At 42.1% G+C, this 13399-nt stretch overlaps 1 protein-coding gene across 1 annotated transcript in view; it reads right to left on the bottom strand.

Annotated features, from left to right (window-relative positions):
- Window positions 1-12415, bottom strand: part of LOC137561329 (very-long-chain 3-oxoacyl-CoA reductase-like) — a 42013-nt gene extending 29598 nt beyond the window's left edge. The window contains exons 1-4 of the mRNA XM_068272612.1: window positions 12246-12415; window positions 11388-11434; window positions 6560-6635; window positions 704-814 (exon numbers count right to left, since the gene is read on the bottom strand). Of these exons, the coding sequence (XP_068128713.1) occupies window positions 704-814; window positions 6560-6635; window positions 11388-11434; window positions 12246-12414 (403 nt within the window). The 5' untranslated portion in view covers window position 12415. The remainder of the gene's footprint in view (window positions 1-703; window positions 815-6559; window positions 6636-11387; window positions 11435-12245) is intronic.
- Window positions 12416-13399: the final 984 nt, after the last annotated feature.

Genomic DNA, 13399 nt, shown 5'->3' with positions numbered 1-13399 from the left:
ATACTAGCAGCATGAAGTTATTTTAGTAGCTATTTTTTTTTGTTATTTTTTTCAAGAATATTACTACACGTTTTTACACAGCTGCCAATGCAAATGACACTGTTTTTTATCCTATTCTACACAAGTGTTATAATTCTTTTTTTGAATTTACTTAGAAGATTCAAGATTGCTTGGCTATAAAGGCCTGATGAGATGGAATACTGTACTAAGGAAACACTATTTGGAACTGTTCATATTTTGTATATATATATATATATATATATATATTGTATGATAAGCAAATACAATTTTTTTTATATAAAATCAAACATTGAGTGCTCGGGTATACCATCAATCTATACTTACTGTTTTAGAGGGTTCAGACCCCGCTATTTATATGATAGCAATGCTTTAAAGGCTTCATCCTGTACTGAGTTAGCGATCATGCAAAAGGCAAGAACCATGCAGGTTTTTGACTGTATGTTCCCGGTGAATGAATAAAAATAATGTTCCTGGAAATGTCCCTGCTGAATTGATGGATAATGTCCCTGCTAGAATAGTGGATTATATCTATGGTAGACTACCTCAAGCACCCTGTAACGTGTGTTGCACTGCACAAATGAATGCATGAGGAATAGCATCCTTTTTAGCTATTAATGAATCAACCCAGTAATGAAATATTCTATAAATACCGCACATATTAAGCCATCATGCCATTCATTACCCAGAATTCCAATCTCCAGTTCTTTCAATTCCTCTTTGATCTTCTGATATATATGCGAATCCCTGGTAAAATCCACCTGGATAATCTGAGTTTTGCGTCCAAAGTCTTGCTCTTAAATTAAGCACACAACAAGAAGTTATTAACAACCAACAACTGTCAGTCACCAGTATTCTCAAAATTCCACTTTTGTTAGTACCTTTTAAGTAAATAGATGCAAATTCTAAAGTTATTGAGGCAGACTGTACTTTCCCAATCAATGCTCTCACCTAACTGTCAATATTTGAGCAGAATGCTAGAAAATGTATTGTACAATCTGTAACAGAAATCTTCTCCTTCCAAATTTATGATCTCTAAATGAAAGTTGTCATAAAAATCCAACATGTAACCAATGTTTTATTTTCCTATACATAAAACAAAAGCCTTTGTGCCATCAAGTATAACCAATCATTTACTTGCTCACGGTGAAACAAGTTATTATTAGCCAATAGTAAATCTGGGGGGTTGTCGAGAGGGACTTTTTGAGACTGATATGGATCAGACTGAGAAGAACTAAGTGAGGTGGTATCAAGACACTGGGGTATCCTTACAGCATCAGAGGAAATAGCAGACATTGTTTGCCCATTCTGGCCAGATTGAAATTTATAGAGCTCCGCAATATCATTCTTATTTGATTTTAGCATGTTTGTCTCACTTTGTATGTTCAAATTGAATACAGTTTGTATATTTGTTAATATGTTATACATACTCATTTTTATTGTACAAATCTATGTCCTAATGTTGTATTGCAATGATATCTTGAGAAGAGAAGTAGCATGCCAGCTAGACTGAAATAATTGACATCCAGTGAAGCTGCTCTCTCATGAGAAATATTATTATTTGAGAGGTGTATGGAGGCTGCCATATGTATTTCCTTTTAAACAATACCAGGTGCCTGGCAGCCCTGCTGATCTATTTGGCTGCGATAGTGTCTGAATAACAGCAGAAACATGCAGGCAGCTGATCTGCTGCATGCTTGTTCGGGGTCTATGGCTAAAAGTATTAGAGGCAAAGGATCAGCAGGATAGCCAGGCAACTGGTATTGTTTAACCTCCTTGGCGGTATGAAAAATACCGCCAGGAGGGAGCGCAGCAGGTTTTTTTTAAAAAAAAATTTTTTTAATCATGTAGCGAGCCGAGGGCTCGCTACATGATAGCCGCTGCTGAGCGGCACCCCCCCGCCCGCTTCGATCGCCTTCGGCGATCTCCGATCAGGAAATCCCGTTCATAGAACGGGATTTCCTGGAGGGCTTCCCCCGTCGCCATGGCGACGGGGCGGGATGACGTCACCGACGTCACTGACGTCGGGACGTCATTGGGAGTCCCGGGCCACCCCTCGGCGCTGCCTGGCACTGATTGGCCAGGCAGCGCTGGGGTCTGGAGGGGGGGGGGGGCCCGCGCCGCAGCAGATAGCGGCGATCGCAAAGGGGCCGGCGGCGATCAGAGTGCTGGCGCAGCTAGCAAAGTGCTAGCTGCGTCCAGCAAAAAAAAAATTATTAAAATCGGCCCAGCAGGGCCTGAGCGGCACCCTCCGGCGGCTTACCCCGTGTCACACACGGGGTTACCGTCAAGGAGGTTAAAAGGAAATAAAATATGGCAGTCTACATATGTCTCTCTTTTCAGGTTCCCTTTAACCACTTGATGACCCACCCTTTACCCCCCCTTAAGGACCAGCGCTGTTTTTACTGATCTGTGCTGGGTGGGCTCTGCAGCCCCCAGCACAGATCAGGTAGCAGGCAGAGAGATCAGATTGCCCCCCCTTTTTCCCCCCTATGGGGATAATGTGCTGGGGGGGTCTGATCTCTTCTGCCTGCTGGGTGTTGCGGGGGGGGGGCACCTCAAAGCCCCCCTCCGCGGCGAAATTCCCCCCTCCCTCTCCTACTTGCTGCCCCCCCGGCGATCGAGGCTGCACAGGACGCTATCCGTCCTGTGCAGCCAGTGACAGGACGTCCCCTGTCACATGGAGGCGATCCCCGGCCGCTGATTGGCCGGGGATCGCCGATCTGCCTTACGGCGCTGCTGCGCAGCAGCGCCGTACAAATGTAAACAAAGCGGATTATTTCCGCTTGTGTTTACATTTAGCCTGCGAGCCGCCATCGGCGGCCCGCAGGCTATTCACGGAGCCCCCCGCCGTGAATTGACAGGAAGCAGCCGCTCGCGCGAGCGGCTGCTTCCTGATTAATTAGCCTGCAGCTGCCACTTTGCCGACGCACGGTATAAGCGTGCGGTCGGCAAGTGGTTAAGCACCCCAAATGTGATAGAATTCTTCATGCCATGAGAAGAAAATGCAGGATGCACAGAAAAACTGCATGTGCACAAGTACAAATGTTACTCAGAGAAAAAGAGAAAAAACGCACCATAGCATAATACTGTTTTAAGTATATTGCCTCTTCCCACAACACCCAGTGCTGCAAATGATATCCATGTACATCCACCAGTATACAGGGTCTCACAGGTCCTCACCATATATAGTGGCTGCCAGATCACAGACAGCTATAAGCGCCTCCACACAACAAACAGAAAGTGCCCAGCTCCTTATTGTATCCAGGTGTCCCAACAAGCACACGTGGCCTCTCACCTTGTCCGCTGCCGTCCAAGTTATAAGACAGCAAATGCACTTGTCTGTCCCATCAGCATCATAATTCCACCAAACAGATCATCCTAAGGGCAGTCCCCTCGTTTGACCTAGTGACTGAAGAGCCTCTCATAGCATAAAACCATCGATTTATTTAAAATTGTAGTAAAATAGTGCACTCACATGTTTCCAAAGATAAACAAGCATAGCATAAAATCAACAGTTGATTTTGTGCTATGCTTGTTTATCTTTGGAAACATGTGAGTGCACTATTTTACTACAATTTACTACGGCAGCGGACAAGGTGAGAGGCCACGTGTGCTTGTTGGGACACCTGGATACAATAAGGAGCTGGGCACTTTCTGTTTGTTGTGTGGAGGCGCTTATAGCTGTCTGTGATCTGGCAGCCACTATATATGGTGAGGACCTGTGAGACCCTGTATACTGGTGGATGTACACGGATATCATTTGCAGCACTGGGTGTTGTGGGAAGAGGCAATATATTTAAAACAGTATTATGCTATGGTGCGTTTTTTCTCTTTTTCTCTGAGTAACATCTTTGGAGGAAGGAACTTCTGAAGGAGAGAGCGCAGTGTCTTTGGAGGAATATCAGGATTTACGCCACATGCTTGGTGACTGACGCTGCGATCCAAAAAAAGAACTTTTCTAGCTAAGTAAAGGGACTATAGCTGTTCCAATTGGGGATAGCTTTTTGGGACATTTGTGAGTGAGCGCACAAACATATTGTATTTTTATATTTTGGTTACAAGTACAAATGTGTTCATGAGTAACCATTAATTTCCCCAGTTCTCACCGAGCATTCATCCCACACACCTCTCTCTGAGTTCCATCAATTCCTTTATACACAATAGTCTGGTAGTCACAAGATGAAGGAACACAGAACAATTAAAACAGCAGTGAACACATGAAAGAACATGGGGGCCCCATGCTACTAAGCTATTTTTATGTCCTTTGTTAAAAATCCATATGAAATGTTTGCATCACTTTAATCAACTCTTTCACAAAGAATTTGTCTGGCATTTGTACACTAAGCTCTAGTTCCTGCTGATCCCAGCCCAGAAAGCATGAATTGCATTATAGTTACCATAGCCACAGCTTACCTGCTTACAGGCAGAGCTATAACCAGAAGTAGCTCAGCCTATGAACATTGCATGTATGTAAGAATTTAAGTTGAGTTGAATAAAGTTATAGCAGCAGGGGTGTAACAATAGACCCTGCAAGGGATGCAGCTGCAGGGTGCCCCGTGGGGTGAGAAGTCTCTTTTACCTGTCCTGAGAGACTGACAACTAAGGGCACGAAGAGAAAAACGTTCTGCTCTCTGCACAATTGTTCTAATGACTGCATCTGCTCAGCCACTGATATTGAATCAGACAAAGTGTTGTAGATAAAGATTTGTAGACAGTCCCTATTTAGTGGGCTGCAGGCTCTTGTTTACAGTGCCCAGCCCCCAACCTCTCTACCACTCCCCAATTGCTCTGTACTGTAGTTATGCTGGAGATGTCTGCCAAACCAGTTCTACTCCATCAGAGGAGGACAGAGTAAGTATAATAAGCTGAGGCTGGGAGCACTCTGGTCTGTCGGTTTTCTGTATGCGTTTTCTGCACACCATGTGTGTCTGTATGTGTGAAAACATGCATATTTTATCACTGAAGCTAATGCAATTATAGAGAAAATGTGTGCATTGCTTCACTGCTGTTTTTATCTGCATGGGGAAGACACATTCAAGTGTTCACTAGCCAATTGAAGAACATGAGTTCTCAGTTTACCTATGCAGAAAGGGTGGGGGGAGGGGACCCCACCAAAAGTTTTGCAGGGGGGCCTAGTGATTTCTTGTTACACCTCTGGATAGCAGTAGAGTATTGTACTGTGTTAGCCATGAGTAAAAACAAGACGTTTTGAATTAGGATGATACCATTTATTGGCTATATGAATTAGGATGATACCATTTATTGGCTATATGAATTAGGATGATACCATTTATTGGCTAACTTAAGAGAAAAAGAGCAAGCTTTCAGCTAATAAACCTCCTTCAGACTCGATTCCTGCAAAACTTCTTGAATAGAGGCAAAGGTTGCTGTCAACCTGCTTTCGTTCTATTAGGATGCTCTAGTGCTGAATTATCTGATACAGCAGCGTACATGGGTGAGCAAACGGCTGTTTTCAAGACAACGATGTTATACAGACATGCATCACACAGTTCCCTAAGCATCTGCTTCTTCCATGCTATGAAAACATGAAGTAAAATACCTATTGATTGCTATGAGCAATTTCTAAGTATTTATTTTTATCTCTTTACTACAAGTTCTTATACTCTACATCAACCATATTCTAGTACTGGAGGTATCTTATTTTACCTTGTGCATAACTGTATCTGTTTGGATGTTATTTTCTCTTTCAATTATCATCATTATTATACATTTCTATAGCCCAACACATTCTATCAGTGTTTATAGAACATTGTTCAAGTCACGTTACCAACTGGGGACTCATATATTTGGGCGTGATACTTTGTTGTTACATTTTGGCACTGTCATAGATGCCCATTAAAAACTTGTTAATACATGTAAATTTGGGCATGGGACTTGCCTGATAAAATGGTGGGTTCCTGGGCCACCCACGCTGCAAATTGTAGCTATAATATATAGTGGGTGCAGATCTTTAGGGTTAGGGTTAGGCGCCCATCTACAGTTAACAGCGGAGGAGTTAAGGTTGGTTACCCACCGAGGGTTTGGCATGGGAGAGAGGTTAAGGTTAGCCACCTACCAAAGAAGTTTTAGTGTTAGGCACCATCTGAGGGTAATGGTTAGTGTTAGGTATCAAGATGGAAGTTTTTTTCGTGAGAATAGGGCTAGGTTAGGACATAGTAAAATATTGGTAAAATTACAGATATTCTACTACAATGAATAATAGATTATCAGTAAAATTGTGGATATTCTATTACCATTATTGCGCACCCATTTTCACTTGCAGCGCTATTAAATGTACACTACTAAATGACGCTCTGTAGGGCTCACAATCTAATGTCATTATGAGTCCAGGGCAAAGTTATCCTTTAATCGAGTCATGTATTTTTTTTGGGCAGACAGAAGAGATCATTGTACCTTAGAGAAACAAATACAAAACATAAACACAAAGAACATATAAACACCCTTCATATAGTGTAACAGGAATTCAAACGTGTAACCCCAGTGCCATTAAATTTAGCCACAAGTAAAGGTCTCTTACCTATCTCTGTGGCCACTTTCTTCAGCTTCTCCAGGGTTCGGCTCATTAGCACAATGTCAAGACCTCTCTTTGCAAGCTAGGAAATAAGTCAGTATTATTTATAGAGAGTATATCTAACTGGCAATACAAATATTTGTGAATTTCTCTGTATAACCTGCTGTTATAGTAGTGAGAGGGTGTGCAGTGTGGAACTTTGGGAGAGAACTGCCTGCTGAAGTATGCAGGTTAGAAAAGTGCGCAAATTGGGGAAGGAAAGGGAGGGCAAGTGGGAGAAAGAGGGTGAAAACAAAGGGAGAGGGTTTGTGGGCAGAACAACAAGAGGAGAAAAAAATGATGAAAGAATGATAGGTGAGTTAGCTGGTAAACAGGTTGCAGAGAGACACACAGCCATTACTCTCTGCAGTCCAATGTAATCTCAAGCCCAGTGCTCATCTACTGTGTGCCTAATTACCTGCTTACAATGCAGACATCTGCTCATGTTTGTGATCCCCAAGCTGCCCACCCACAGTGCAGGCAGGAGGCCATGTCTGATCCCTGCTGTACCCCACATGCACCGTTCTCAGTGTTGACTACAGGCAGACTGCTGACAGCGTAAGTATTATTTGTCCCCAACATGCCTGAACACCATAATATAATTTCTGCTTCACAAGCAGTGGCCATCACAACATTTCTGTTGTTATGCATCATTGTGCCGACCCGCTCAGCAATCACTGTGAGGCTGACAGCAGGACTCTGCAGCACAGCAGAACTGTGGCAAGGACTTATAGGGGCTGGAAGAGCAGCAAAGCTTCATATTTTCTTCTCAGTTCATGTATTCTTTAACTGGTTTTTACTGTTCAAGGTTACCGTTCAGGTTACTGATGCCATCTTAGTGATATATATCTTGTTTTTTTTCCAGTACAATCTAGGCTTTCTTTGGGTAATATTTTTCCCACAAAACTATTTTATGGGGAAAAATTAGGTGTAAATGCAGAAAATACCCATTTTTTCATTTTCAAACCTGTTTTAATTATTTGTTTAACAAGGACTAAATCAATATGCAGAAGTAGTGTGTGAACAATTAAGTACACCACTACCATTTCCATAGGATTTAAAGAGACTCTGAAGTCTCTTTTTTTTTACATGTTTTTGTCATAAATTCCTGTTCAGCATGAATGTTCCTGTTGAATCGCCGCATCCCTGCGACAGATGGGTGATTTATTGCTGTTTAATAGCCCTGCAGAGCTCAGAAGCTCACAGGGCTTCACTTCCTCAATGAGGCAGAGCTTCAGCTGTAGCTCTGCCTCCTCCCCAGTCATTCTCCTCTGATCGCCACCTTTCCCCGCCCCTCTCAGTCTTCCTTTCACTGAGAGGGGCGGAGAGGAGGCGGAGACCCTTGGAGATTGATTGCGGAGAGGCTGAGCTACAGCTCAAAGCTCAGCCTCTCCAGGAAGAGAAGCCCTGCGTGTCAGGGCAGCAAAATCTGCGACATGCGATGTCGTAGAATTTTTCAGGTCAATTACACAGCAATAAATCACCCATCTGCTGTGGGAATGCGGCTCAAGGGGGGCATTCATGCTTAACAGGAATTTATGACAAAAGCAGGGGAAAAAAGAGACTTCAGAGTCTCTTTAAAGCGGACCCAAACCAAACATTATTTTTAATTCAAAATATTTAGTTGCACCACTCTGACACATACAAAGATAAATAAACACTCCTTCAAGCCTATGAGCATTTCAGTGCATGCTTTTCACCCTCCTCTTTGCATAACTAGGGTTATACTGGGGGCATCCATTAGCAATTCCTCCTTTGCTGGACACCACCTACTCCACCAGTTTGCCGGATTATTTGCCGGCAATATGAAAGGAAGGGAGGGGTTCCTCCAATAAATGTAAAATATTTTATATTTGTCATCATGCAGCTGAAAAAAGGCTGCTATTTATTATTATAAAATTAGAAAATAGATTTTATTTCTGAAATCTTGTATTTTTTGTTTGGGTCCACTTTAAGTAGTAGCCAGGTACTGCTAATTAAATGCACTTGATACATGAATAATTGGTAAGTATGGCCACCTTTATAAGAAGCAGATGTTTTGGCATTTTATTGGCCTGGAGCACTTAAGTGTGTGTTCACAGAATGCCGAAGAGGAAAGACATCAGCAATGATGCTGACCATCGATATGGAGAATGTTATAAGGTCACTTCAAAACAATTTAAAGTTCATCATTCTACAAAGGGAAACATTATTCCCACTGAAAAAACAGTTAAGACAGCTGCCAACCTTCTCAGGAGTGGAATTTCCAGCAAATTCACCCCAAGGCCAGGCTGTCCAATCACCTCGGTCCAAAAGTTTAGCATGTTGAATGTTAGTCATGATTGTTCAATTAGAAAATTACTAAACTGGTACATTTGGAAGAGCTGCCATGAGAAAGCCTCTTCTATCTATACAAAAATGGGAGAATGGCTTACGGTAGGTTTGCAAATTTGTATCTAAACAAAGCAAGACAAAAGTGGAGATTTATGTCCGTAGTTCACAGTGCCTCATTTGGCAAAAAAACAAACAAACAGAGCATATCAGCACAAAAATTTCATACCAGCTAAGGAGCTTCTCCTACCAGCTTCTAACATGACACATTTGATACATGTTAGAAACACTAAAACTTGAAATAGAGATGGTTAGCTGGAAATGTTTTTGTAAAAGCTCCATGTAACTGTCAAGCTATACTGAAACTTATGACAGTGCCAGCCTCCTATCTCTGAAGTATCATTATATATCCTGAGTGCTGCCGGACGGGGCCTGGCACATCAGCCATTCATACTAGTAGTGCACCTTCTCCACCTTCTTACACATACCAGCTGTAAAGCACAGTGGCAGAGGGGTGATGATTTGGATTTCTTTTGCAACTACAGGGCCTGAATACTTTGTATTAATTGAGTTCCTCTGTATTTCAAAGTAATATAGAGTCAAATGTAAGGCTATCTTGTGCAACAGCTAAATCTCGGTAACAAATAGATCATGCAAAAGGGCAACGCTTCAAAGCACACCAGCAAATCTACAACAGTCCTTAAAGGACATCCAAGGTGAAAATAAACTGATGAGAAAATCAATTGTATCTATCCTTCTTCTCCTAAAAATGACTTTTTTGGATATCCTACAGTTTTAGTTTGTATTTAAATATAGTGTTTAAGTTTTTATTGTTGCATTGTCTCTGCTCAATAACACCTTCACTGTAGTATGCTAGAGCTCAAATCTATGAATTACTGATCCTTTGTATCTCTTTCCTGCTCTCTTATGGCTGTAATTTTCTTATCGGTAAGGGTTATGCTATAGTCCGACCCAGTCCGACCCCATCCCGACCCAGACAGAAACTGTCATTTGCAAACCTGATGTTTAACTCTTTCAGGCAGAGAAAGAAAAAAAGGAACACAGCCTAGTTATTTGTGCGCTTGGCACTATACATACACATGTCTATCTCATCATGTCACATGTCACCTCGGTTGTCCTTTAAAGAACTGAAGCAATGTTGTAAAGGAGAGTGGGCCAAAATTCCTCAATGATCATGTGGAAGACTGGTAAATTCGCACAGAAAACAATTACTTCCAGTCACTGCTGCTAAAGGTGGTTCTAAAAGCTAGCGTTAATTTTTCACACATGTCTTCTCCATTTTGGCTTGATTTTTTGTTTTCATTTTTGTTAAATAAATAATGACACAATGAAATGTGTCATGTGTTTACACCTGAGGTTAGATTTAAATAATTTTGGAACCAGATGATTTTTTATTATAGCCGAAACCTTAAAACTGAAAGAGTGCAATTTTTTTTACCCATGACTGTATAAGAGAGCTAATATAATACTACCATGAAGCACCTTTTACATTCTGTTAGTTTACTGTAAGGTGAGGGTGCATGGTAAATCATATACAAATATAAATGGGAAGGGGACTTCAGCGTGTCACTGAATACAATAAAAGTGGATGAAATAGTCTGAGACTGAGTAACAAAGAAAAGTTACTTACCTCAGTAGTTGGAAGCCTCTAGATATTTCTACAGCTCACCATTTCAGCACAAAGGCTCAGTATACCTATTCGACTCACGCAAGCCAATTATTTTTCTTCTTGCTGTGAGTGCGACATGGACGAGCGCATCTGAACTAGGCATGTGCGGGTAAGGTCCGAGCATGCCCAGTAGAACAAAGTGCCTGTGCATGGAGAATACAAATTCATGCATTAATGACTTCATTCTACTGGGCATGTGTGGATTCATCTCTTTCATGGCCAATCTGGATGCCCTCATTAATGACCAGGAAAGCAGCCAGAAGATGAAGAGGGACCCTGCGCTGGAATGGTGGTCCCACCGAGGGTCCAGGGAGTCTCTGGACCACTTCTTGTGACCACAGACCCCCCTTTTCCATCTTCTGACCCCATTCTGTAATAAGACATTTACTTGCCCCGCTGCTTTAATTAACCCCTACTTCCTTCTGCTGACCCCTGTTCACTTTCTCTTGAGATCCTGCAGTAATTATCTTCCCACCAAGTCCTAAAATCATGCAACCTGCGCAGTTCTATTCCTGGCTGGCACCAAAATATGCAATGCGAGGTGAGTTATTGGGGTAGACATGGGGAGGACTTTATTAACTGCATGGGGGAGTAAATAATGTGATACACAGGTCACCTGTGGCACAAGAATCTCTGCATAGTGGTAATTTATGCACTACAGGGGGTCCCATGCTGGTGTTCAGGAAAGTCACTGGGGTGACACCAAAATCACCCTTTCCCCAAAAATATTTAATGTGGAGCTAAATTTTGTTCCATCTCAATCCTCCATTATCTCACTACCACAGACTCACTTACCTCTCGAGCATATGCTTTCCCTATGCCGTCAGTAGCACCTGTAACAACTGCGAAAGAAGACAAAAACATAAGCCCAATGATATACACAATCCAATAATACAAAATACTGCAGGTTGTACTGTGCTCTGGTTACTACCCCTATTTCTTGCCTGACTCCAACTGAGACAAGATGAATGCCCATATCCAAGATCTTAGCATTATTCAGCCTAAAATTGAATCTCCCTTAAGCTTTTATTGTTGTCTGTGTAAAACTCTGAGAGAATTTCCTCACTTCCTGGTCTGATTTAAAGTACGTAGATCTGTCAGATGGAGACAAAAGAAATGGGAATTGGTAGAAACCAACAGTACTACTGGTTTCATTTAATGTCTCTGTATTTTAATAAAATATAATGCTTCATAATTAAAGGATTAGCTTTTATTCCTTGCTCTGACTGCATGTTGTACAGCGTGGGGTACAGCAACAAATAACTCCCCCTCATTCCTTCCTCTGCAGACATCTGGTAGACTTTTGCTTTAGCAATCCGTTACATTTACAACTGCACTGCTAAATATGAGAGGGCATTTTGGTCTCTTTGTAGCCCTTATAATTTCCTAGTGGTTGTGGGTCACCATGAGCTACCTGGCTACTCTGTAACATTGCAACAACATTGACAGCTCCCTTGAAGATGATTGTGTTACAGTGACGTTTTCTGTTCATTGAAATACCATGTAAAGAAAATACAGTATAAAGTACACAAATAAAAAAATGTAATCACAAAATGACAGAATATAGATGTGTAATCAATCAAGATCCTGTAAACTGTAGGTACGAACATCATACAGTGCTTCTCTCCCTAAACAGTGTGTACTCATTCATACCTGCCCAGCGTCCATACTGTCTGAGGTCGGTCCTCCACCATCCAGAGAGCATGTGGTCTCTCAAGCCATACAGTACGCTCAGTGTTTGTTTACCGAGTACATAAATTGCTGTTAGCAAGCCGAAAAACATAAATCCCTTCTCCAGCAGGCAAGGCTCCTCTGCAGTCATGTTCTCTTCTATGTAGAGGCAGGCTGGAATTGCAGTAGGCTTACACGACGTTGTAGGTGGATAATCCCAGGAATGCCTGTAATCACAGTTGAACACTCCTACAGTGGTTTGATAAAATGCACTACTGAACTTTGCACACATGATTACATGATTTCCCAGAGTGTTAATTATTGGTGTTAACATGTACAAGAGCCAATTATGAAAAAATTGTAATTTATCAAGAGTTAGGCAGGGGTCACACTATTTGAATTTGCATGTGTTTTGCGGAAATTGTGTTTGTCGCACATCTACTATATTTCAGTGGCATGGAAGTTATTTGTGCATTTGTGTGCATTTGTATGCAATTGTATGCGATCTGCATTTTGCGACTTTTCTGTGTTTTAAATTCAAGCAGCTAGTTTTTTCCAAGCAGCTACTTTTGCTCTTGTGCACAGAGGCGCTTCGAAAGACAGACAGTCCAGCAAACTGCCTAGGGCGCTGAGCAGTCTGGGAAGCGCATTCCAGGAAAAAAAAAAGTTTATTTTACTGAAAAATAAGGGTTCGGAGAAAAACTTTCTATTCTGTGCACAAGGGTTCTGATGACTTCAACTGCTGGCTGAGCCACTGGATAAGGAGTTTTGTAGACAGACAGTCCCTATTCATTGTTATCTGGCAATCTCCTGCTCTGTGCACTTCTACTGTCCCGCCACTCCAGGTGCCAAAGAGCAAAAGTAAACACAGCAGAAGAGCTTGTCTGTTGGAAGAGGTAATAACAAGGTGTCCAAGTCATGCCAGGAATGCAGAGCTCCAGCTAGAGAAAATCAATCCCCAGACAGTTACATTACGTTTGTCCTTTGCAGCACTAGGGACATTTGTATTTCCTCACCAGACCCGATGGCTTCCAGACTGATAAGGTGCTGTGTGAATAGCAGGACAACTTTAGTCACTGATTGAGCACACAAAAGGTTAAATTCTGGCTGCAGCTCAGGGAGGGGGACGCACAGCG

The sequence above is a fragment of the Hyperolius riggenbachi genome, chromosome 3, assembly GCF_040937935.1.
Source record: "Hyperolius riggenbachi isolate aHypRig1 chromosome 3, aHypRig1.pri, whole genome shotgun sequence".
Taxonomy (NCBI): Eukaryota; Metazoa; Chordata; class Amphibia; order Anura; family Hyperoliidae; genus Hyperolius; species Hyperolius riggenbachi.
The sequence above is the reverse complement of the archived record's forward strand: the minus strand, read 5'-3'. Positions and strand labels throughout refer to the sequence as shown.